At 45.2% G+C, this 27,410-nt stretch overlaps 1 protein-coding gene across 1 annotated transcript in view; it reads right to left on the minus strand.

The window, feature by feature from the left end:
* Nucleotides 1-2,643: 2,643 nt before the first annotated feature.
* Nucleotides 2,644-27,410, minus strand: part of BIN4 (double-stranded DNA binding protein) — a 69,166-nt gene continuing 44,399 nt past the window's right edge. Inside the window, exons 8-13 of the mRNA XM_086784776.1 lie at nucleotides 12,238-12,284; nucleotides 11,980-12,006; nucleotides 6,717-6,792; nucleotides 4,631-4,779; nucleotides 3,164-3,226; nucleotides 2,644-2,969 (exon numbers count right to left, since the gene is read on the minus strand). Coding sequence (XP_086640902.1) covers nucleotides 2,910-2,969; nucleotides 3,164-3,226; nucleotides 4,631-4,779; nucleotides 6,717-6,792; nucleotides 11,980-12,006; nucleotides 12,238-12,284 — 422 coding nt within the window. The 3' untranslated portion in view covers nucleotides 2,644-2,909. The remainder of the gene's footprint in view (nucleotides 2,970-3,163; nucleotides 3,227-4,630; nucleotides 4,780-6,716; nucleotides 6,793-11,979; nucleotides 12,007-12,237; nucleotides 12,285-27,410) is intronic.

Below are 27,410 nucleotides of genomic sequence, written 5' to 3' on the forward strand. Positions count from 1 at the left end.
CAAAGCACACCTTCCATACATTGCACAGGCCCATCACCTGCATATTTCATTATGGATTCACACCTCGCGATACACCAGCACACATGGACCTACAACTAACCTCATTAATGCCAACCCTCCAAAGACATCTTTGGATTGGGAAACCCTAGCAAGTACAAACTTTTCCCATGGTACGACCCATTGCCTAGAGAACCCTGGACCTTATAGGTTCCTCCAAAGAGTTTCATGCACACAATCTCCGCTTCAACTCCAGTTGAACACCAACAAAGCCTGGCCCTAGTCGACATATCCACTACGAAAAACCCTAATTTCTAAGCATCAAGCTTTCAGATTGAGACATACAATCATGTCATGCCAAGAAGCTACGAACTGTCATCTACCCATGCAAATCATTGGACGGTGGTCCTGGTGCTCATTCTGTCAATCACAAGGTGTTGATCGCTTCTACCAAAATTACTTAATGTTGAAGGCACAACCATTTCCACAAGAGAAGACGATCGTCGTATATGAAGAACTTTTACATCGCATATACCACCACCAGGGCTACCCAAAGCTTATCACCAATATGCCCTGCATCCGGTTACGGATCGGAGGTCGTGGACCCCATGCCACTTAATCTTGCATGCCAATGGTGCCATTCCCGCCCCCCATTGAAGGTGATGGGATGCCTTCAGAATGGCACTTAGTGCCATTCTTCCTTGAATGAAAGGGGAGAATGGCGGTGGTGCCATTCTCCCCTTCAATCAAGGGGATGAGAGGCCTTAAGAATGGTAGCCACCGTCTTTCTTCCTTGAATGTAAGGGGAATGGCAGTGGTGTAATTCTACCCCTCAAGATGATGGGATGGGAGGCCTTAAGAGTGGAATTGGTGCCATTTGCCCGTTTTAGGTGATGGAAGGCCCTGAGAATGGCAGTGGTACCATTCTCCCCTTCAATCAATTTAATGGGAGGCTTTGATATTAAGGGGGGACTGGATGACCAAACCATATTTAAAGTATGGTAGGCCTAGTAAAAACTACTCATTTGTATATAAATCAAGTTTGACACTAAGCAATACGCACTCATTCCCTTACAGTAAAATACTTGTGAGCTCCTCTTCTCCCTTCTTGCTTGCACGTATGCTATTGAATATTGCTTGCTTGATGAATGCTAGATAGATTTGTTTATCGGTTTCCCTCTTGCATTAGTTACTTCTTCTTCCCCCGATTTTTGTGAGAGAACCAAGGCAAAGTCCATCTCTTGTAGCCTCCATCTAAGCATAGACAGCTCTTTACTTCACCCCATCACGCCATTGGCAAATGGGATTCTGGATGGCAACGGAGTGAAGACGCAACGGAAAAGTTAATGCACCCACAACAAGAAACTGCAATTGTGGCTCTAAGCAAAGCCCAACAACACATGATTTAGCAAGACTAAGGTAAGCTCTTGATTGAGCACGTCTCTTTTTTTTCTCCCTAGCATACGATCGGCTAATGTGCATGACCGCTGCTTGTTTTGGGTTTGCTCTTGCTGCCTTTCATAAACATAACAAAATATTAAAGAACAAGGAGAGCTGCTCTTGGTGTAGGACTTGAATGTGCATGAGGTATCAATGTTAGGCCATTTTTGGCCTCAATAGACAAAAATTTCCACCACCACCATCATAAAGCAAGAGAGCACAAGGTGGTAAATAGCAACAATACAGGCAGTGAAAGGAAGCTGAGTGATGTGTAAAGAAACATCACGGCTTTTGGTGTAATGCGTAACACGTCAAAGTCCTTGGTTTGCTGGTGCTGGTGTGCGTGTGTATCCGTTCTCTCTTCTTCTTTTTTTGGTGGGTGGGGGTTGTTTGTTTCCAACTGTGCAGAATTTGACTGAAACCTGCTGACGTGCCCTTCCATTCTGAAGAGCTTAGAAGCAGAGAGCCAAAAGGAACCAATCAGAAGCTAGGCGTCCTTTTCAGGTTTAGGATCTGCAGAGAAAGTCCAATTAAATCTGTTGCTGGTGTACTTCCCCAGGACCTATCCATCAAACAAGGCCGCAGGCTCCAAGTACATCCCTAGGAACTTTTTGATACTCGTGAATCTGAAAGCCAAGCATTTGTTCAAGGCCACTACAAAAGCCTCATCAATGCAAACAGAAGTTCTTCTTTCACGCCTTCCATTCTCCTTATAGCCACTCCTTGGATTAAACCGAATAACGTTCACATCCTCAAAACTCAAGACAGACGCTAATCACATGACAATGCAAATGCCCGCCTTGTGCAAGAGTAATGTCTAGCATCAAACCACCGCTTATAAATACTAACCAGCATCAGGCCTGTAAAATTTTTTGTGATTATATTCTCATGGAAATTTAGTGGAAATTCACCAAGGTATCAATATACAGGCCGCCTCTGATATACTTCAATGATTATATGAATCATGTGATGTGATCAGACTCCAAGCTGTGTCTTCAACTGCTGAGTGCTCAACTGGCTTTCTGTAGGCATGTAAGTTGGTCAATAGTTCTTTCAAGCCTTGTCAAATCCTTCCATCCACTCCTTGGATTAAATCGAGTAATGTTCGTATCCTCAAAACTAAAGACAGACGCTAATCACACGACAATGCAAATGCCCACCTTCTGTCTAGCATCAAACAACCACTTGTAAATGCTAACCAAAGCATAAGGCCTGTAATTTTTTTGTGATTATATTCTCAAATAGTGAAAATTCAACCAGTTATCAATATACAAGCTTCCTCTGGATATACTTCTATGATTATATGGATGATGTGATGTGATCAGACTACAAGCTTATGTGTAAAGAATTTTCCAGACTGTTTGGACATTTGCAAACTTTACTAGCAGCTTTGTAGCATAACAGATTCTATGGATACTGTCATAAGAACAGTGTTTGTCAAAGCGTGTTGCAGGAAGTACAGAGAAGAAGGGTTATTTCCCTGTTCGTTTCTGTGAATTCGATTTCTTTACATTCTTTCTGGTGCTTCCACTCTGGATTCAAGAAAAAAACATCAGCAATTACTAGAATGAGCATTGTTATCAAAGATCAATAAGCAAAAGCGAGACTTCTCATGATGGGATTCAAGCTCACACCCCCTTCTAGGCAGCGTTGTGCAATAACCACTCTAACAACGGCCTACCGACAATTTCACTCCAAACTTCACCAGCTATGTGACACTTCTTACCTTTCCAGTAGTTTTTATTGTTCTACCTTTCCCAACTTTCTTGATTGACCCCTTCACAGCTTTCTGCAGCAGTTAGAAGATCACGAGTAAACGACCCCAGCATCACAACAGTGCATGAGAAATAGCAGCAACATGTGCCTTGATGCAAATTAGAACAATGACATAAGATGATGTATTTCCAGGAAGATGCATTGCTACTCCCAAAAGATCAGACCACATGATCTTTGCTCACTCACGTCATTCACCACTTTTGGTTCTCACTTACTACCATTATTACTTATCCATGACCTAGATCCTTGCTGCCAGACGTTAAAGCCCATGATGTTACTCAATACTTTCACAAGGCAACCTTTCCCTGCACTCTAAAATTCACCACAAAACATTCAGAAGTTTTCAGCTCTGCAAAATGACCAGTATGACGATGAGTACAAGACATTGCATAGACATTGCCACAATAGGCATCCTTAGGCATATCAAACGGAACCCAAAAACAAACTCTCAAGTGAACAATTCCAGATCTCTCCAATCCCTTGAAAGGTACTCAAGAATTCCAATTTCCTAAGACGAGCCATGATGGCTGGGAATGACCAGGAGATATCAACACAGGATCTATAAATCCTACCATGATAAGTCTCAGCTTCACCCCTTTCACATGCACAAAGAGGATCTTCACGTGTGCAAGACAACCAGGGAGAGATTTTGTTTTGCTTAAATCTGAATTTAACAGCCAGCTGCAATTTTCCATCATTATGCATCCCTGAAATAGGGGCTGTACATGCACAGGAGAGTGCTAAACAGAAAAGGCGCTATTTTCCATCGTTATGCACTCCTGAAATAGGGGCTTTACCTGCACAGTAGAGTGCTAAACACAAAGGCACAATAGAGTAAATACCCATGCTGCAAAGTGCCAGTGTGGAGAGTCAGAACGGAAAACGAAAGGGCAGGAAGACGGCTCTCTACAGCCCACAGATAGCTGAGTGCCTACCAACTGCCCCTCCTGAGCCCCACATAAGCCCAAGTCATACTCATGCCACTGCCACGTGTTTTCACAAGCTGTCTTGAACTTTCCAGCCTGTCATACATTGCCAGGCCAGAAATTTGTAATATTCACACTAGGGTAAACATTTGCAGCCCCCTGCTGGAACCTCTCAGTACCATCTTTCTATACTATAATCACCTAAATTGACCAATTAAGGCAGGTTCTAGGATCTTTTCCTCAGACAAGGGGCCTTGCAACACTGCAAGTAAAGCACTCCAGAACTTGGACACACGTCAGCCAGTGGTCGTTCTTTTGATAACCATCAAAGGAAACACATTATGTACATGCAACACATAGAAAGAATCAAGTACAAGAGAGCTGGGAGTTAGTCTAACCAGAATGAAGTAGAGAATCTGCCTTAAACAATACCTACAGCTACTAATGTGTTCACTTGATATTATTTTCCGCAAGTTTTAGCAGCCACATACCAGGGGCTTGTTTGTTCTTGATTTCTGCTTCGCTTGTTTTTTCTCATCCTTATGTTCATCTCCAGGCTTTGCAGTATTAACGATCCCAGCAGCTGCTGGCACGTAATCTCTGTCGTCATCAGAATCAAACCCAAATCCCTCAAGGGTGCCTGATCCCACAAAGAAAAGGTCAGACTTCTGTAGGAGGAGATTAATGCAGTCTTTTTGCTTGATCTACGTCAAACAAAGATGAGAACGTTCCACACAATCACAGTCAAATATTTTTTAAATAACCATAGATTGGACATGCGATTTTTATTTGCCATATTTCAGCTATGTTCATGCTTGCAGAGACCAGACAGCTTGAGGCTCCACTATATTTGGTATTTGACGGGCCGTGTATAGAGGTTATTGAGCACTCCTTATGCAGTTGGAGTCCCCCAAGTGCAGAACGAATTTGAAAGTGCACACTTTCTCACCTTCTTTAGGATTCAATTACGGTATGAGAACCAACTTTGTCTTCAAACACCTATTTGTTCCAAACCAGAAGTTCTCATTGTGAAGTTGCATGTTCAGATGATACATGTTTACAGATAGAGGTAAACCTTACTTCACACACTTACTACAGGATCTTTAAAAGTGCTATGAGCATTTGTATCAGCTGAGATAAGCATACATTGCTAGAACCTTTTACATGACAGTATGCTACTGTCCTTCCAAGTGATATACTCTATAAAAATTGCACAACAGAAACCAGAAAAAGCACTTTATCACAAAGGAAATCTCTTGTTCAGGAGAACTTGCTCTCAACTCTGGAAACTTCAATACTAGGATTGCAGAGAGACAAACTGAGCTGTATTCAAAGAAAATTTCCCCAAAGAAGGTGCCACTTGATTTTCATGGCATGTGTATAGAAGATACATGATGTAGTTGCTTGAGATGGAGACCTCATATTTATTGGAACGGCTGATTGGTATGGATTTGCCAACCCTTATCATCAGCCGTAGAAAGTAAGTCGGAAGTCAATCAAATTATGTGTTGCATGATTGGAGCCGACAACATACTACGTCCTTCCATATAACCAGCATTCCTTACCACCCCTCACACATTGCCATTACTGTTTCCACAGAGAGTGTTTCCACAGAGACCTTGATCCCCAAATACTTTAATAATGGCAACCCCTTCCATCTTTTGTGCACTAAATAAATCATACAACAACTAAATTTTCAAACCACATTGCACAATGCATCCAACAATCATTTACTTGCACTATCGAATTCACCAAGAAACCTTGAAGAGAGAGATCCTGCAAAACAGGTGGCAAATAGAAACCCCTAAGAGATATACACGACCATCCCTCTCTGATAGCTAAGTCCCATGTATCTTCCCCAAGGGCATATCAGACTGCCCTGCCCAATGGCAGCCAAACTTCCATAATAAACAGGAACAGTAAGATGCCAAAATGGGAGTTTCCTACACAAATCTAGCTTGACTCAAGAGCCTACATATGGGAAAAATCCAAGTTTGCACCTGTTTATGTGACAAGCATACCATAGTAAGCAGTAAATTCATCAATTTTGTGATGTGTAAAATAGCCACGGATTAGTTCGTCTTAGGATGACAGGTTTTTTTGAAGTGCAAGTGCACTTTGAAAACCCCCCCTCCCCCCCCCCCCCCCCCCCCCCCCCGCGGCAATATTACATACAACATACCACACCAAGTGGACAGCAGGGTTTGAACCTGAAATCATACTAGGCTACCAAACACCCAATCCAACTGAGCTAGCGCTTACTAGCTAAGATGTATGATAGCCTTTGTCTGAACGTGTCCTCACGAGCTGTTTAATAATTTTCCAACTTAGGATTGACTATTTCTAGTGTTATTGGCTCCAAAATCAGTCATCCTACCAGAAGGCGAGTAGCAAGTAAGCCCTAAGAGTAACTTTAACTGTCATGAAGGATGCACATGCTATTTACCCTTTCCAAGTTCACAACTATTTTTAGCACAGTCGACGAGACGTCTTGCGAAATTGTTTTATATGATGAAAGATCCCTTCCTTCCTCTGTAAAAGCAGCAAAATTGTGCAATTCTGAGATGCAAGATTTACCTTCTACCATTGTTTCAGTCTCAAAAATGTTTGCACTTGGCTGCAGCTGGACAAAATCATTCATGACAGCCTCCACCTGGGAAAGAGTATGGGTTCAGAGAGCATGATAATCACATAAGTTGACCAAAGCAAATATAACAGCATCAGAAAAACAAATTGATTGCAACAGAATCATGCGGAATCAAACAGTTAAAACCCTGAAGCTGCCTCAATGCCTTCTTCTTGTCTCTTGTCTTTTGCACCTTACAAATTTAAATGTTAAGGTTTCCAAGGTGCAAGTTAAGCATGAATTGTTGTTACAGGACCACAGGCCAGAGCTAAGGAGGACGAAAGAGCTCCATGGTGTGGGTGTGCATAGAGAGAGAGAGAGAGAGAGAGAGAGAGAGATCATTCATGCCCTCCGTGGTCACTGGGGGAGCTTCAGGGTGGCTCAAACCGCATGCCGAAGTGTGGGGAGGCCTTCCTAAGGATTTGGTGTCACGGTCCCTTTCTTATTGACTGTGGTGGCGAGCCCACTTGGCACTAACACCACCTGTGTGGTTGTTTCCCCTCCCCCCACTGTATGAGATAGCCTTCTCCTCCTAGAGCGGCCAGCCAGAGGAGAAGAGCATCCTCCCCTTTTATGCTTCTTGACTCTCGCTTCCCATTTGGGGACGAGTTTGTACTTAGCCATTTTGGCTGTTTTTTTGGTAAGTAATAGAAGGATCTTTTTCCTGGGGGATATGTTATAAAAGGGTCCACTATCCCAATCTATCCCTATTTAGATCCGAGGGGTTGATCTTTAAGTAGACTGATGTAAGTTAAAGTCATGTGAGCTCTATTTGCAGGCTTGACTGTGATCTATTGTATTACGTCAATAATGGCCGTTGTGATCTTTCGCATCACGTGGTGCCAGTGAGCCCAAATCATCGTGCCTATTGAAGGTCTATCTTGATACATCTCCAACTTTTCTCTAAAGGGGGGTTTGTTGGGATTCAGAGTCCTATGTGTGTGTGTCCATCTCCTATGTCCACCAATGTGTAAGCGAGTAGGTGTGAACACCCCTTATATGTGTAAGAGTGTGTGTGTGTGTGAACACACTTATGTGAGTACGTGAGTTAGTACATGTGAACCACCATATACAATCAACACTAGCATTACATTGTACGTGCAAATAGAGTCTCTTGAGCTTTGTTCTCTTATCTCTCTACCCTTCTCTCATTATTACACACAACATCATGTTTCACTTTGAACCTCCATAGCTTAGGCTTTGTATCTGCTAACCCTAAAGATACCCACATTATCAGTGCCTATGTGTTTGATTTCTTTGTTATCAATATCTTTTAACCATCAATCACACCCTAGACAGCATTTCCAACTAGGTCTAGGAACTGATAAGTAAAACAAAGCCTTTGCATTCTATTTTGCAACCATGCCTTTTATGAATTCGCCCTTCTCTTATTTGCATATGTAACTAACATATTTCTTATTTGGAACAATACCTTAACTCTCTTTTTTATCCTTCATTAACATGCTTACCCTTTGCAGAGATCCAACAACATGAGATGCACTTATGCATCATAACAGCAGGAAATACACTCCTCATGTCATTTTTCCCAAGAGAGGCCAGCGGCCTATCTGCAAGGGGCTCAAGATGTCTGGAGTCTACATCCAGGAGAGCAAGTTGGGTCCACAAAACAAATAGCCACCCAGGTACACACAACAAACAAAGCAGCCAACACAGACTCTGATCATAGACCTGTTCAAAGAAGCCGGCTTCAATGCTTTACAGTCTGTATAGCATAAATGTGCAGACTTGGCGAAGTGCCAGAATAAGCAACAACCAACATAGACTATTATAAGGACATCACCAAGGAATCTTCTCTGCCATATAGAGGATATATAATGATAGCGCGTTTGTTACAAAACACTTTTTTGCATCAAGTGCTATAATTATGTTAAAACACTTCTCCAATTCGGATCATAGAACACCTTCGCTTTTGTTTCTAATTTTACTGTGTTAAATATCTTTTCTCCCAGATCCCTTAATTATTCAAGACCATTGAGAGCACAACCCCACCCCGGCCCCCCCACCCACCCCAACACCAGAGACTAATAGGTCCACTTGAGTGGAACTCGTGTTTAAAATAGCACTAAACGGAAGTATGGCTCTTCAAAGCACTTTGAAGCACGAAAATAAAAGTATGCTGGGAATAGGAAGAGATGAATAGTGGAAGTGTTGATTCTCTCAAGATGATTTACTAATTAAAACAAAGCTGAAATACTTACAATAAATATTGCTAGATCACCTAATAACTAAACTTCTCTCCAAAGACAGTACGAACTGATTGATCTTAATTGCTGTTGATTGGGCTGCATCTACTAGTCTTCTTAATTTGAGCATGCCTCTCTCTTGGTTGCTCCTAAAACGCTTGTATAAGATGTGTAAAAAGGGGTCCTATTTATAGAAATTAATTTTGGCGTTCGTTGCATTAACTTGCGTTAATTTACATTTTGCATTCACTACATTTACACGTAGCCTCTTTAGTCCCTTTTTAGATTAGGGCTCAAAACATGGGTTGATTCTCTACAAATCCCTAACCCTAACTAGTGCAAGACACTATAACCCTAACCCCTTGGTAACCTTGCATGACATGCATCCAATGACTACGGATACGTGGCATCCCCTCCTGCTAAACTTGGAGCAGTGGGAAGGGTGATTAACCCAAAGCCCAACCTGGATCTAGATCTGGAGTTGGATAAATTGGAATCAACGCTACTTCATGTTACATGCACTATTGGAAGATAACTGCTTTAAGCTGTGTTAAATTTGTTACCGAAGAGAACAAAGAGAGGAGAGCATCATGGACACATTGCATTGTATTTGCTTACTTAATGGATACGTTGGATATGTAATAAGTACAAAACTTTAGATAAGAATGATCCTGCAACTAAGGATTGACCTTAGGCTGAACTGTGTTTTTATTTCCAGGCTGAACAAGAGAAAACGGGCGGTGTTTGAGCACTGGCAAGCTGCCTGCTGGTCTGAGGCAGGTTCCAGATACAATCAATGGTTATTTGCCTGGTCATGCCCTTGCGTTGAGCTCTTGATGTTGGATGCTGGCTCCTTGAAGCCTCAATTGTGTCTATGTGCAATACTTAATGGCAAGGGTTTTTTTATATAGAGTAAAACATGCACTGGGTCAGCCTGTTCGACTCCTCTATAACCAGCCCCAACACAACAGGTTTCAACCCTGTAAAGCTTTGGTGCAACAAGTAGAACCGAGTACAATTAGTGTTATGCATTGTAGCATTAACACACACTAGTCATGAATTCTAGATAGTATAGCTTCTGCATTTACAGCATTGTTTAGGTCTCATTGGGCAGGGCAGATTGCACTGGCAGGAGGTAGGAGAAGGAAAACAGGAGCGTGCTAGGGCGGACAACAGTGTGAACTGGTCAGGCAGCATAATTGCTGGCCGGAAAACATAAAACTAGCCCACGACCTTTAATTAATGCAGCCCGACTACTGTTGATCCATGTCTGGGCTTGCCTTTTCCATGCTTAAGTGAATGAAGAATGACCTTACACCTACAATGAATAACATTAATTGTATTTACTCCTACTTGCTGCATAGTTGGGGCTACTTGCTGTTGATCCATGTTTGGACTTGCCTTTCCCATGTTTGGACTTGCTGCATAGTTGGGGCTACTTGCTGTTGATCCATGTTTGGACTTGCCTTTCCCATGTTTGAATGAATGACGAACAATAACCCTAGACCTCCTTTTGATGGCAAGTCGTATACTAATCGGCCAGCCCTTTTCAGGTCCCAAAATATCATCAAAAACGTCATGTTCGTAATGTGCCCAATAAATGTCCCAACCGTTTGTGCATGTCATGGGTACCTATTGGGCTGTCAAAACTGCTTCAATCTGCCCATATACAGCCCCTAACTTTGTCTCTAAGAGAGCTGCAGGTAATAATCATGTCTACGTGGCACCTAACTGAGTTGTGCACGTGACAAAAGGTCTAATGGCATTGTGCGTACAAGCCAATTTACATGGAGTGCATCTCGTGCTTCGCCGTATAGCTGTTTATTTTTCTCCATTGATTCTAGCCATGGCAACCTAAATGCTTGATCCGCCTCAGGGAAAAAATCCATGATTGTGCTAAAGCTGTGATTGGATTGCTAATTGAAGTAAAAAATCCATGATTGTGCTAAAGCTGTGATTGGATTGCTAATTGAAGTAAAAACATGAACACCAAACCTAATCTCAAAACTGAATTTTGCTACTCTCGGAATTTTTAGTTTTAGTTTTTTGGCTGGAAATAGACCGACAACATTCTCTAAACCAATAGGAAAGAACAAAAACTTTGGAAAAACCCTGCTACAATCCCAATGTCATTATATCATAAATAGAAGGTGATCCTTTGAACTGCCTTGAAGCATAAATTTGAAACTATGCAAAGAATAGGAAGAGAAGAAACAGAATGAAAACTAAAGACCTAATCCTCTCAACCTAACCTACTCTATAATACAAAGCTAAAATATCTTGCTGGATCTGCTGAAAACTGGATTTGACTATAAATTTCACCAAGATAATTTATGGATGACTAATGAGTGATGATTAATGAGTTATAAAAAAATTGGCTCATGGACATGTGGGAAACATGCACGTAAGCTTGAAAAAAGAGGGGTTGATGTAGAAGATGTGTTGCACGGGGAGAGATGGATCCTATTTATAGACAAAGTAGGCCATAACTAATTCCGTCAACCGTAGTCAACTAAAAACCCTAACCCTAGCTCTCATTGATAACCTAGCACAACACATGCATCCAATAATTGAGGATGATGCATGTGATACTTGTATACATCCTCCGCGACCACCAAGAGTGCCAGCAAGGTGGTTCACAAGTCAATCAGCTTGCTGTTTTTCTCCGTACCTTGAACCTGAGCCCTTTCTCACTCCAGGAGATGGAGGCAACATGTGGTACTAAATACCCCCAATGTGACTCTTCCTCTCTCCACTCTTGATTTGGTTCCCCTTCCAGGGCAACCAGCCATAGCGGAAGCATTTCCCTTTTTTCATGCAGTTTCTCTCCTCTTTAGAGGGTTTCTGCTCTTTCGCGGATGTAGATATTTATTCAATAATAGTCCCTTCGGGGAAAAAAAATATACAATCCAGCCTAGACTATGAATAACACTCAACATTTCAATTTAAAAAACCTCAAAAAAGCACAGAAGATGAGCTAGCAAAGTTACTGATTATCTTTATCACTCACCTTGGCCTCTGATTGCCCAATGTTTACCTGCCAAAAGAAAACAAAAGCATAAGCATCAAAGCATATACAAGCATTTATCTTCCACTAAATGCTATAAGCATAACAACCAATCACCTGCATGCCCTCTACAACAAAAGCATAAGCATCAAACGTACAAGCATTTATCTTGCACTAAATACTGCAAGCATAACCAAACACCTGCATGCCCTCTACAACACGATGAAGCAATTATTCAATGGATATCAAAACAAGGTGTACCACAAAAAAAGTATTGGAGGGTACAATGGTTCCCTTGTAAATGACACCTGCAAATTGAAAAAGTATCAAATCAGCAACCAAGAAAATAAGTGTCGTGAAAACTCTAGTGCTACAACAACCAAATTTACCTACATAACTTGCCGAACCTCTATGGGCTGTTCAAGCTAGCCAAAAATCAAGATTTACTTGCACCTAAGTCTTTTCGTAAGTTTATCAAACATTTTGTCACACAAATTAAGATCTGAGGAAGACCTCTCGGCCATACTCATCAACCTTATGCTTGATATTCTGGAAAGAGGTATACCATCTATTCATAGTTGTCTGCGGGACGTGTACCGCAGCACCGATACGTAAAGTATGGGACAGGGCGGCGAAACGACCGGAGCAAAACGCTGGCGAAATGGTTTTCTGGCCGACGGACGTTTCGCTGAACCAAAACGAAACGAAACAGTGTTTTTTTGCGCCTGTTTTTTCTCTTGTTGTAGTCATTTGGGCATGTGCCATGGCCTTGGATCCCTTTCATCTCCATGCTTGTATAAGGCCTCTCAAGGTCTCTCCCTCTCTCATCATTCAAGCTCAAGCTCTCAAGCTCTCTCTCTCTCTCTCTCAAGGCTCAAGCGATCTCTCTCTCTCTATCTCTCTCTCTCAGCCTCTACTCCATCTACAGGCCTACCTAGCAGACCACCCTCCAGAGGAGTCACCCTGGACAGAGCCACTGCCATCTGTAGAGGGAGATGCCCACGACCACGAGGACCACGTCCACGACTTCCTCACCATCGGCAGATTCGAGCCATCATTGCCCGCCACCGGAGGAGTTTACCGCGACGATTCAGCGGTTCAGCTTTCAGCTCTTAGCTCTCTTAGGATGTTACTATTTTCATTCTTTCTTTCAGATTTGTTAATGATGAGACATCATCATCATCAATTGTACCTTGTTTTGGTCTCATGGGCCATTTCGGCCTTTAGGAGATGTTAATACATCTTTCTTTCTTTCTTTCTCGGCTTAAGCCTTAAAGGCTCAAGCCTCAATCTCTCTCTCTCTCTCTTGTAGGAGCACTCTAGCTCCCTCCCCCTCTCTCTCTCTCTCTCTCTCTCTCTCTCTCTCTCTCTCTCTCTCGCTGCCTGCCCGCTGCCCCCCCTTCGCGCTCTCTCTCTCTCTCTCTCTCTCTCTCTCTCTCTCTCTCTCTCTCTCTCTCTCTCTCTCTCTCGCCGCCTGCTGTTCGCCCTGCTCGCTTCCGCTGCCCTTCCCTGTCCACCGCCTTCCCTCCCGCCTGCTGTTCCCCTTGCTCGCCGCCGCCGCCCTGCTCGCTTCCGCCGCCATCCCTCCCGCCTGCTGTTCGAACTTTCTGTCACCCCCTCCCGCCTGCTGTTCGCCGCCCTCTCTCTGTTCGAACTTTCTGTCACCCCCTCCCGCCTGCTGCCCTGTTCGCTGTACGCCGCACAGGTCTACTGGCAATGGCCAGTCTATCTATCCGCTAGGGTGTGAGCCCCCCTTTCCCCACGCACCCTTGCTCAGGCCCCCAAGGCAGCAGCATAACTCTCTCTCTCTCGCTTCTTCCGTGGCTTCCCCCTTGCGCAACCCGACGAAGGCGACCTTTATGGTCACAAACAAGAGGATAACAAATGTGGAAAAGGAAATGAAGGAATGGAAGGCAGAGATGGAGGGATGGTGGAAGGAGAAAGCAAACTTTCTCCAAATGGTATTCAATGAGGGTAAGCGGTGGAAAGAGGAGGAGGACCTCATCGCGGAAGTCAAAGACCTTCACGGGGAAGTCAACACGCTCAAAGGCGTAATTTCAGCTCTTCAGAGGGAGCTTGCAGAGGCCCAGGCAAATGGTGGACTTGAAGAAGGTGAAATTCAGCCATCCATGATAGAAGAGCTCAAGGTTATCAAGGAACAAGTACGGGCAATTAAGGAAGAAGAGAAGCAACAGGAAGCAAAGACTTCCTCATGGGTGGAAGTCATCACCAAGACTCAAAAGAAGATGGATGAAGCGGAGAAGTGGATAGAGGTCGCCAAGAAGGGTAAAGGTAAGGAGATAACAACCCCTACACCTACAATCATTAACATGACTTTGGAAGAGGAACAACGAAGACGTACACGTGCTTTGCATGTGAGGATTACCGGCCTTAAAGACAGGGATAAAGTTGAAGAGGAGGTGAAAGAGCTTATGGTGTTGATGGGAATTGACAGTCCGACACACGCAAAAGCCTGGAGAGTGGGCAAAAAAAGCGGAGGCAACAGGGAAACATCAAAGGAAAGAGCTCTCATACTTCGCTTCCCCTCTATTGAGGCGAAGAAGGAGTTCTTGAAGAGACGACCCACTTTAAAGAATACAGGCATTTTTCTTGGTGATGATCTTACTCTTTCACAGCTTGCACATATGAAGGAAGTCATGCCAAAGATTAGAGCGGCAAGAGAAAAGGGTAAGATAGCATTTTATAGAGAAGGGAGGGTGGTCATCGTGGAGCAACGCTCTACATGACGGTGCGAGACCTATGGGACCAAATTAAAGCTGGCAGCCTGGAACTGCAATGGATCCCTCAGACTTGATGTAGGTGCCTTTGAGGACAGCTTTAGAGATAGAGATATAGTCTTCTACTCGGAGACTCACCAGGCCCCTGGTCAGATGATGCCACAGGTGACAGGATACAGATGGGAGACAGCTTGCAGAGTAGGGACGAGATCGGTACACAGTAGTAGAGGATCAGGAGGGGTGGCAGTTCTTTTCAGGGAGGAGCTGCAACCGCTTCTACACATAGTTCGGAGAGATGATCAGGCCAGATATATGTGGGTGAGACTGAGGGCCGACACAGGCAGATTCCTGTATATTGCCATATGCTATTTTGCTCCTAGTACATCGACATATGCAGCACCTAGAGGGCAGTCTCCTTTCTCTGTGCTAGATGATGACATATGGGAGTTCTCTAGGGATGGAGACATCATCCTGTTAGGGGACTTTAATGCCCGGACGGGCAACCGCCAGACAGCCTTTTATGATACCTCGGAGGAGATGCTGAGAGAGCTGGACACTCTGGATATGGGATTAGACAGACGCTCACAGGATGTGGAGTGCACAGAGTATGGGATACATTTGGTAGATATGGGGACTGCACATGGGTTGGCCATACTTAATGGCTTGCAGAGGTTTCCGTCAGCAGCAGCTGGATTTACTTGCTTTCCACATAGACATGGTGCTAGCACAGTGGATTATGTTATGGCTATGCCCAGCTTTGTTTCATGCATTGAGGACTTCACAGTTGGATCTCGGCCCATTGGGGTAGTAGTGGATCATGCATTGTTGACATTGACTATCTCTTTTCACTTTACCACAGCTCAGAGGACACGAGGGGCAGATCACACTCGATATACTTTTACCTTAGAGACTGATGCTGTCTACACAGATGGGATTTATAGACGTCTGTACACAGAGGAGCCAGGGAGACCTTTGGAGGAGTTGACCCATATACTGAAATCTCTATATACAGTTCCTGGACAGACACCTTTCACCTTTTCCTGACCCGCCAGCACCATGCCCACTGACATGTACTTTCTTTACCGCAGAGATGGTAAGGAAGGCCATTGATAGGATGAAGACTGGGAGAGCATATGATCACGATGGATTGGTTGCTGAGCACTTTATTCATGCGAGAGACATGCTGGCAGAGCTTCTAGCAGTGATGTTCAATCGTGCTATGTGCGAAGGCTTACCCGAGACTTGGAGTAGGTCCACCATCGTGCCTATCTTCAAGTCAGGGAACCCTATGGAGCCAAGGAATTATCGCACTATTATGATTGGTCACACACTAGCACGATTGTATGCATCCATTCTTGAGCAGCAGTTGAGTAGATGGGCAGAGAGAGTTGGCATTCGAGCAGAGGGACAGGCAGGGTTCAGGAGAGGTTTCTCTACTCTTGACCACATCTTGACTCTGCGGGCCATTATTGAGGAGGGCAGGTCGCATGGGCGACGGATTTATTGTAGCTTTGTGGACTTCCGCAAAGCATTTGATACAGTGCCCAGAGCCAGATTGATGAGGCGATTACAGGAGATGGGGGTACCCACAGAGCTCATATGGGGGATTATGGCTTTATACAGATCAGTTGCAGGACAGGTACGCACCCCAGAGGGGGTCTCTACTTTGGTTCACTCCACTATAGGAGTGAAGCAAGGTTGCTCGTTATCTCCTTCATTGTTTGGTATGTATGTGGATGAGGCTTCTGACTACATTGAGAGATTGGGGGACAGAGGAGCCCAGCTAGCAGGTACATGGATCCCACTATTGTTATATGCTGATGATATTGTGTTGATCTCTGACTCCCCTGAGGGTATGCAGCGTCATCTGGATGCTTTACATGAGTTTGCACATGATAGTGGATTGTCTGTCAACCTTGGCAAAACCAAGGTTATGGTGTTTAACACCACGCCACAGTGGGTTAGGCGATCAGCTTCCACATTTACATATGGGCAAGAGATTGTGGAGTATACAGATGCATATACATATCTTGGGGTAGTTTTCAGTGGGCCAGTGTTTTCGATGAGGAGAGCAGCAAAGACTAGATTGACTAGAGCACATGCAGCCCTGGGTGGTTTGGAGAGGATGTGTTCGCAGGTTCAGTTTCAGGAACCTCGAACGAAACTTTGGCTTTTTGACACTCTAGTGACATCAGCTATGCTTTATGGAGTGCAGATATGGGGACCTTCAGTGGGCCATCACAGCGCAGGCGGGTGGAGAGGTATGGAGAGGCCTTTGGTATCTATGATTGCTAGGATTATTAGAGCCAAGGCTGTGGTACCTCATGAGATTATTCGAGCAGAGCTGGCGGCTGCCCCTTTGGTGATTGAGGCTCTTACGAGATCAGTCTCCTACATACATGGCTTGTGGGATCTCCCCCGAGACAGATATGCACGCCTCGCCCTAGAGTCCTCCCGACAGTTAGCTTTACAGGGAGACACGGCTTGTTGGTATGGACAGATGACATCTTGGTTCCAGGCACATGGTTTTAGCATGGACAGATTGCCTCCCTTCCAGTATTCTCTGGAGGCACCCTCTCTCACTCTCACACGGACAGAGATTACCAAACTCATCCGTCAGGATTTAGTTCAGCTGGTGGACATTAGGAGGACATGGATACAGCCGACTGAGGAGCTGGGCACGAAGATGGCTTTCTACAGAGAGCATTTTCTTCAGCTCACAGCAGATGGTTTTGTGATCAGACCCAGTTACATGGATGTACACTCGTCTCATGCAGTACGATGTGCTATTGGTCAGATTCGCACATCCTCACACCAGCTTGAGATTGAGATTGGCCGATATAGAGGTATACCAGCTGAGGCCAGGATATGTCGAGTATGCCATGGGGAGCCAGAGACAGAGCTGCATTATATATGCCATTGTACTGCATACTATGAGATACGTGGTCGTTTCCACTGTTTATTCAGAGAGGGTTTTGGACCACTTTCCAGAGTCATGGGGTACCACGACCAGAGGTGTTTGGGATTGTTCTTGCTTGAGCTGCGGAGACATAGAGATAGCCTGCTTAGGCGCACAGAGAGCCAGACTCAGAGGCACATTACAGACTTCTTTAGTCCGGCCATCACTGCGCCAAATGGACCACAGCAGCAGCAGGACATGGATACCGCCCACACCAGGGGTACACTGATTGATCGTGCGATTGAGCTTGGGTGGTCCAGACGCCCACGACTGCGGAGGAGGGCATCCCAGCATAGACGGAGGTTGCAGCGGCAGATTCGGATTATTCTTGCGAGGCATGCGGGACACCCAGTCAGGGTGCTGACCACAGAGGATATTGAGGAGATCCGCCACTGTCCGATGCGGCACATATTATGAGATGGAGGCACCTCCATAGTGTACCTTCCAGTTCCAGTTTCATTTTCTAGGTGCCAGTAGTATCATCTTTATTTTTCATTTTCTGGGTTTCTTTATCCAGACATTGTATCAGATCCACCATGATGTAACTTTTGGTCTCATAGGTCATTATGGCCTTTTGAAGACGTTAATATAACATTTCATTTCATTTCATTTCTCTCTCTCTCTCTCTCTCTCTCTCTCTCAAGGCTCAAGCCTCAACTTTCAAGGCTCAAGCTCAAGAGTCAAGGCTCAAGCTCTCAAGCTCTCAAGCTCTCTCTCTCTCTCTCCCCCCTACCTCTCTCCCTCTCCCGAGTCCCGCCCTCTAGGGCCTACTACCTAGTACCTAGAAGCTAGCTCTATCTCTCTTTCCCTCTCTCTCAAGCTCTCTCTTTCTCTTTAGACTTTGGCAATGAGGTCCGGAGGAAAGCACAAGCATGAGGCTTTTGCCTTATATACCACCACCGGTGAGAAACCTACCGGTAATTTGGGGTCATGGAAATGGACGTGTAACTTTTGCGGGAAGGGTTACATAAGTAGCGTCATAAGGCTCCTTGCACATGTGTCCAAGCTTGGTGGGGAAGTGGCGCCGTGCAAGGAGATTCCCCAAGAAATTGCGGATGGTATAGTGAAGAAGTACTCGCTCATCCGCAAACAAGGCAAAGGTGGACGTGGGGGAGCTTCCATGTCCGGTACCTCCACATCCGTGACTCCTTCACCTATCCCATCCGGCTCTAGCTCCGCCTCGGGCGGTTCCAACTTCCAATCAAAGAGGCCAAGGGAGGAAAGCTCTCTGGTAATGAGGCAAACCGCCATCGGTGCAAACATTAACAACCTCACCTATGTGAAGTTGAAGATGAAAGCCGCGAATGAGGAGATTGCACGCACGGTGACAGACTGCAATCTCTCCTTCCATGTGCTCAAGGTTCCACAATGGCACAAAATGGTGAAGGCCATTGCGGAGGTGGGGCCATCCCATGGTGAATGGCATGGTATCACCTACCATGAGATGCGCACCACCGCGCTTGATGACGAGAGGCAAAGGATCAACGACAAACTCACACCCGTGCAAGAAGGATGAGCGAAGTATGGTTGCTCTATCCTCTCTGGATGGAGTGATCGGAAGAAGAGAGGTATCATGAACATCCTTGTTTCATGCGCTCTCAGCACATACTTCTTACACGCCGTGGATACCGGAAAGGCGGGACAAAAACGTCGGGGGACTATCTATCGTCACATCCGGCAAGCCATCATAGAGGTATGTACTATGTCACATGTCACATGTCACATGTGCATTGCGATTTAAGTTTTAACTCTCAAGTCTCGACTCTCTAGTATCTATGTAACATGTTCGAGCTCCTAACTTCTAAGAATGTCATTGCATTTGCCAAATTGCCGTTGTGTTACTTGTAGGTCGGACGGACAATGCATCCAATTGCCGCCGCAAAATGGGGCGCTTGGCAGAGACGGAGTTCCCATCCATTGTATGGACTCCTTGTGCCTCCCATTGTCTACACCTACTCATGGAGGATGTGGGGAAGCTAGAGTGGGTGAAGAGGGTGGTTGCACAAGGCCTATCCATTGTGAATATCTTCACAAAGAAGGTAAAGGTGCTCACGAAGCCCTCTTCCACAATGACTCGCCTAGTCAAGACATCTACCATCTTCCAGTGGTCTGACCCTGCTTCTACCACCTTCACCTACCTTAAAAAGCGCCTCACTAAAGCTCCCATTCTCATCCTATCCATTGGACGATCATCTTCCACACCCATACAGATGCAAGTCTCACAGTACTTGGCACGGTCCTCACTCAACCCAATGAGGAGTACAAGATGGATAGACCAATCTACTATGCCAGTCGCCTCCTCACACCAGCTCAACAAAACTACAACACCACTGAGCGGGAGGTCTTGGCCATAGTCTATGCATGCCAAAAGTTCTGACACTGCCTCTTGGGCTTCAACTTCATTGTCATCTCGGATCACCATGCCCTCAAATATCTTCTCAACAAACCTCAAGTGGCGGGTCATGTCTTGAGGTGGTTGCCGCTATTCCAAGAATTTGATTTTGAGATCCTCCTTCAACCGAGCAAACATCACATCATCGCGGACCACCTCTCCCGCATTAACATTGGGGAGCCCACAACAAGTATTGACGACAAAGTCAAAGGGGACGAAGGGGACGGACCCTTGGAACGGGGGGATGCCGACCCGGGAACACTGTGGGATGGGGACGGACGGGGACGGACGGACGTCCCCAGCTGGGCGTCCCTCACAAGGGACGGCATTCCGGGGATGGATCCAAGAGGGGACGGTTGTGGGGGACGGCTGCATGGGAACGCCTGCAAGTTACTGTTTGGACAATGGTCACATTTTTGACCTTTTCTTTTGGGCATTTGGGAGGGGCTTTTCATGGGCCTTTAGCCTTGGCCCATAGGCCTTCAGCCTTTGAGGCTTTGGGCCTTGGCCTCTCTCTTGCCTCCCTCCCTATAAGAAGACACACACACACACACCCTCACACTTCAAGCTTTAGCTTCACACACACACGCACTCTCTCTCTCCCTCAAGCGGCAAGCCTCAAGGGCCAAGGTCTCAAGTTTCAAGCTCTCACGCAAGCAAGCTGTAGCCTCTCAAGACACACACTCTCCCTCTCACACACTCTCTCAAGCTTCACACACACACACACACACACACACACACACCCACCCTCACACTCAAGTTCTCCCTCAACTTTCAAGGCTCAAGCCTCACTCACTCTCTCTCTCTCTCTCTCTCTCAAGCTATCAAGTGACAAGGAGGCATCCATCATCCATGGCATCCTCCTTGTGGAAGTGGCTCTTCAAGTTCCAACTACCCGTAGAAGGACGACGGGATGGACATGGTGGGATGAGGTCAATCACACCCCATCCCCTCATGGAAGTGGTGCACAGCCATGGACATGCAAGCTTTGCCCGTATAGGCGAGTGGGTGGTACTGACAAAGTAATTTTTAAGTGCCATTCCTACCCCCGTCCCCGTTCCCTACATATGGCCGTCCCCCGTTACTGTCCCCCGTCCCTTGTGATTGACGATGACCTTCCTCACAATGTTCTTTTTAAAGTTGATGCTGTCACAAACCCCTATATTCTAGGGACATGCGGATGCGTGTCAGGCCTAGAAACATGCGGATGCATGTATGTATTATACCTGGGCATGTGTATGGATCATATGAGTGGATGCATATGAGTCCAAGGACATGGCAGGACATTTGTGGACTTTCCAAGGACATGGCAGGACATTTGTGGACTTTCGGGCGGTGCCCGTGTGGATTCCGGCCATGCACACACGGTGTGTTATGATGGCAGGCGGAATATTTTCAAGTACAAGAATGATGATAGGTGGTTCTCCAAGTTTACATGTGCACAATGCATAAATGATGCATGCCATAACTTTATTTTACTTTGTGTGACATTGTCTTACTGCCTGGACAATGCTTGTTATTTTGGCTTGTGAAGTCCGAGGGACCGGGGACGCCCGGGCACCTTGTGGACACGTGTGTGCACTCCTGCTTGGGCCTAAAACTGTGGGCTTATGGGTTTTGCAGGTGGTAAGTGCGTCCACACTCAATTTACAGCTTACTTCATTTACTACTAAGGTCTATTGGTTTGCAGGTCCACACTCATTAATAAGTGGCCGGACAACTTATAATGCGTTCGCATTTGGTTGGACCAAAATTAATGAAGTCCGGACAGCTTATGGCCATTTCCCATTTGGTTGGACCTAAACTTATACAAACAGGACAAATGGAGAACTATGGGTTGGACACCTACCTGGACACCTTATGGGGACACTTGTCAGCCAGTATGTGTACCCACCAGGCCCCTTAGGTGGCACTGGAAAAAGGCGCCTCCCTCAAGAGGCCTTTTGGGCTGTTTTATTCATTATTCAACACATTGGAGAGCTGGTTGGAGCTTTGGGAGTTGCTACAGGGCTGGTTGCTTGCTTCCCGGACTCACACAAGCTTGGACAATGATCCCCACACTCTTCTAAAGGGCTGGTTGGTAAATTTCAGACCTGCAATTTCTGGTTATTGCGAGTTTTGGGCTGGTTACAGGTGTCCAAAGTCAACTTGGACAGTACAGGACAGCTCTAGGGACCTCCACAGGGCTGTAGGACCCTTTACAGGCAGATTTCTCGCGATAGAAAGTTGCTGTTTTGGACTGGTTATTGCACAAAACAGGCCGGACAGCAATGGAATATGTGAGCATGGATGCATCTCAAGGATTCCTGGTGTAACAGGTGCTTAGGGCAAGCATTGGGGACACTTGCTCGCGGAGAACACAGGCTTCTGGATCAGTTTCTCGCGTGGAAACAGGGCCTAAAGATCCATTTATATCTTGTGCAGGGCGGAGTACCTGTGAGGATTGTGATACTCTTGTGCAGGGCGGATGTACCTGTGAAGAGGCTTGTGCAGGGCGGATGTACCTGTGTGTAGGGCAGATGTACCTACAGATTCTCTTGTTTGAAATGTATTCATTCATGATGTATTTGGAAGAATCAGGTGCAGGCTGGTGGTGAATCCCCAGGCACCCGTAATCTTGTACTTTGCAGACTCTCTTGGTAATATAACCAAAAGGGGGGGGGGGGGGGGTCAGCCTATCATCGGCCCCTTTATGTGGTGTACAGTCATTTTCAGCTTTGTGGTTGTAATGCTCAAGTGTTAAGTGCTCAGAATCTTATTCACATTTATACGATTCCAATACACGCGTCCGCCTCCCGTTATTTACAGATGCTCTTTTGGATTGACTATGATTGACGATGACCTTCCTCACAATGTTCTTTTTAAAGTTGATGCTCTTTTGGATTGGTATGGAGATATTCATTCTTGACTTGCTTTCCACGGAACAATTTCCAATCGGTGCCAGTCCCAAAGATACGCGACGGCTTTTGGTGAAGAGCTGACCCTTCCAAATCATAGCTGGCCAACTCTACAAACCTGGTAATGATGCTGTTTTATGGAAGTGCCTCAGCCCTCACCAAGTGCCTCACTTAGTAGAAAATGCTCCACTCCGGTCTTGGTGGTGGTCACTATCCAAGGCACATCTCGGACGACCTCTTATTCTAGCATGGCCTGTGGTGGGGTGGCCGTCAATGTTCAAAGATTCCATTCAGTTCGCCAAGTGACACATGCCAACGGTGCGGGCCCAAACCCACCCATCGATCTCACTGGCCTCTCCTGATCTCTCTAGTATGGTCATCATTTGAGAGGTAGGGCATTGATTTCGTGGGGCCCATCAATGCTATGGCACACTCGATCGGTTCTTATATGAGTGCATCTTAGTCCGCTTTGGTTGTCCCTTGGAACTCACTAGTGATGAGCCCACTTCGTCAATGAAGTCATCACCACTTTACTTAACAGGTATAAGATCTTCCATCAGAAGTCTTGTGCTTATTGCCCCACGGACAATGAGAAGGCTGAAAGCACCAACAAAGTGCTCTGCCACTTACTCTGCAAGATGTGCCATCAACACCCAAGTTTCGGCATGCAATAGGTTGATCGTCATAACACGCAACAAAGCCTTCTTTATACCCATGAGTTTATGCAGTTCCACTTTACTTGAGAGAGAAGATAGAATCGACACAGTATTGGGTCCCAATTTTCCATTGAGCACCCCCTTCTCCTTGCAAGCAAGAGTATTTGCTTATATTTCTTTGGAGAACTTTTACAATGAATATGAATAATGACTGAGGACTGCCAAATGCAAGGACGACGTAGACCGAACGCAAGCTGATCCAGATGCAATCCAAGCTCCTTTGAATAGCTCTTCAATGACCACTATGCAAGCCCAAAACTAAGGGATGCAGATATGCTAAAGAATCTCTTCGCGGAGGCCTTGGGAACTGTAGCACAGTGACGTGCTGACCGCTGAAAGTATGCACAAGAAAACATGTGGCTCTAGGCACACTGCTGGAGAACTGTTGTAGATGAATTTGTGAATGATGGTTTTATGCTGAATGATAGGCGATTGCTTATATAGGTTTATATGCTGCTGGTCAGCCAGTCTGGCTGCTGTCGGCCTGTTTTCATGGGACACAAAATGCTATTTCTACAGCATTCAATGCTGCACACATCACTCATGATGCCCTTTTTGTCTTGGCCGACTGGATGCTCCACGCTTGGCTGCCCTAGCAGACTCTAAAGCTGGCCAACTGAGGAATGTTTGCATCTTATGTTGGCTGCCTCGTGAAAAGAGGTTCCTAATGCTGGCCGACTGCACTATGGAGGTCTATGTAGGCTGCCGATTGGCTGCCTATGCCATCCATGGGCAAGAAGATGGCCAATATGCTAGCTATCATGCCTAGGAGCACTGGCATAGGATCCTTAGACCCATGTGCCAAGAAACCTCCATGAAGGGGTGCCTTATGGGCTGGCCCATGTGCATATGTCCTAAGATGCTTCCTGATGCAATATATATATATATATACCTAAATGAATCCAGGAACATGCCCAAATTCACCTTTTAGGAACATGCATGTTATATACTCACGGTAGTCAACCCACAAGACTATATAACTATCAACTCCACTATGCATAGTATGGACTACATACTACGACATCCCCGCTAACGTCATCAATGCCCAATAGTGGGTGTAGAACGATGTATCAAGATATGCTCTCACACACGCACTCCACACACACACACACACACACACACACATAAGAGCATATATTCACGCAGCCCTTCATATTGAGTTTCTGTCAAACCTCCGGAGATGCGGGGCAGACTCAGCCATAATGAAGCCTAGCACTAAGGGAAGTAGCAAATAGAAAGTATTAGTACAACAAATAAGTAGTTGATGCAATGACTAAAACTAAGGTTGACCTTTACATGAACCTATCTAATGAATTCTCCAAGTGGGTAAGACTGACACATACAGACTATCTACGGCTGTGGAGACTGACTTATGTAGCTTCTGACATATACAGACTATCTATGGCTGTGGAGACTGATTTATGTAGCTCCTAACATGTCCCAAACTCGAGCTCACAATGGGGTCACGGCGTATGATATATATTCCTAAAAAAGTAAATCCTATTGTATGAATGTTGCACTGATGTAGAGCCAGTGTGTCAAATAGCACTGCAGTGCACGGTGCATGTGACATTCGCTCTTGCTTAGCTTGGCGATAGTTTCATCGCTTCCAAGTAGTCTGCCAGGAGTTGGGAGTACTCTGGAAAGAACTCATGGGTACCTCGGTCCCTCAACTTCATGTAGAATTGTCTTTGTCTTCAACCGGATCCATGCTTCGATCTATGGAGAAGAATCTGTTTAGGCTCAATGACTTTGACTTCATCTATCACCTCTGGTTGTTGCTCATCTGCAATATCCTGCAAAGCTGCACAAATATAGGGCTTCAACCAAGAAACATGGAAAACATTATGCATAGTCTAACTATCTAGAAACTTAGCCTCATAGAGACATCATTTATCTTTTTAATGATAGGAAAGAGTCCGATGCTGCAAAAGGAGAGTTTTGGACAATGTTTGTCCACTTGCATCCGCAGATACACACAATGTTTGTCCACTTGCTTCAATCTATGCTTCATTATCCGCAGATACACACAATGCCCTTCTTTAAAGTTGACATCTCGTCTTGATTTGTCGGCTTACTTGGTGTATACTTCCTGAGCTTTGGCAAGGCACTCCTTGACAGACTCACTGATCTCTAAAAAGTTTCAGTGGTCTTGTTGGCCTCCAAGGAAGGTGATACCATTCTCGTAAGTAGTGACGAGAAACGACGACCAAATGCTGTTTCATATGGAGTCTAACCAATGCTAGATGAATGAGTGTCGTTGAGGATGGCCTAAACCAAGGGAACATAATGCTCCAACTTTGACTACCTATCATGGCAATACGATTTGAGAGCATCAAAAGCCAGCTGATTGTAGATTTTTGTTTGGTTGTCTGTCTGCGGATGAAATGCACTAGAAGGATGCAAATTGGTCCCAAAGTTGTCAAATAATGCTCTCCAAAAATTTGAAGGAAACTCGGGATCCCTGTCTGATGTTATTGTCCTTGACAAACCTCCAATGGGGTACCAATTTCAAATGAACAGGTGAGCGATGTCTTCAGCTGTGGCCGTTTGCTTGCACAAGATCAACATGCAAAATTTATTGAATCGGTCCACAATGGTCATGCACTGTGTATTCCGAGATCCAAATGCAAAGGGAAGAGGTCCAACAAAGTCCATACTGATATCTTGGAAAAGACCTTCGGGAACTAACAAAAGTTGAAGCAACCCTACCTGTTTCGTATGAGGTACCTTCACTTTTTGGCATATCTGACATGCTTAGACATATTGATACACATCCAGTCTCATCTTTGGCCAATAGAATGATCACTCAAGTGCACAGCTGGTGCTAATAAAATAACGAGCCATCGTGGATCGTATAGTGAGACGGTTCTGCCTGCAGTACTGAGTCCTCAATTCCAACGAATCCTCGTATTGTACCTTCATATTGTCGAGCTCTTTTCCCTGTATTTCAAGCACAGTGGACTCCTACAAATTTTGAATTGTGCCTTTTCGACTGGGAGCATCGGCAATGAGGTTACTTGCGCCAGGGATGTATTCAATCATATCTCCAAACTGTTGGAAGATCTGACTTCATCTCGCTTGTCTGTCACTCCATTGGGCACTAAGCATGGTTTGCAACCATTTAAGTGGCTAATGATTTGTCTTAACCTGAAATCTCTCCCGTAAAGGAAATGTTTCCAATGCTTAAGCGTTGTCATCACCCCCAATAGTTATGTCCTACACAGAATAGTTCTTTTCTTCATTATTTAATTTTCGACTGTAATAAGCCACTAGGCGCCCATCCTATAGGACAGCTCCTATGGCTAGATTACTGGCATCGGTGATTATCTCGAAAGGATCATCCCATGAAGCCAATTTGAGAACCAGAGACTCAGAGGCAACCTTTTTTATCGCATGAAATCCTTCGAGTGCTTTGCCCGTGAGACGAACACCTTCTGTCAACGTATCTTCATGCCCTTGGGCAGATCTATAAGAGGTGCGGCAAAGTTGAAAAACTTGTCCATATGGGATACACCTAGATGAATCCAGGAACATGCCCAAATTCACCTTATAAGAAAGTGCAATTTATAACCTCATGTTAGTCATTCACAAGACAATAAACCATCAACTCCATCATGCATAGTATGGACTAGATACTATGACATCCCCACTAACGTCATCAGTGCCCAATAGTGGGTGTAGAACTTGGTATCAATATATGCTCCAACACACGCACCCCCCACGCACACA

This window comes from Cibotium barometz, chromosome 47 (assembly GCF_041138505.1).
Source record: "Cibotium barometz isolate CiBa-2024 chromosome 47, ASM4113850v1, whole genome shotgun sequence".
Taxonomy (NCBI): domain Eukaryota; kingdom Viridiplantae; phylum Streptophyta; class Polypodiopsida; order Cyatheales; family Cibotiaceae; genus Cibotium; species Cibotium barometz.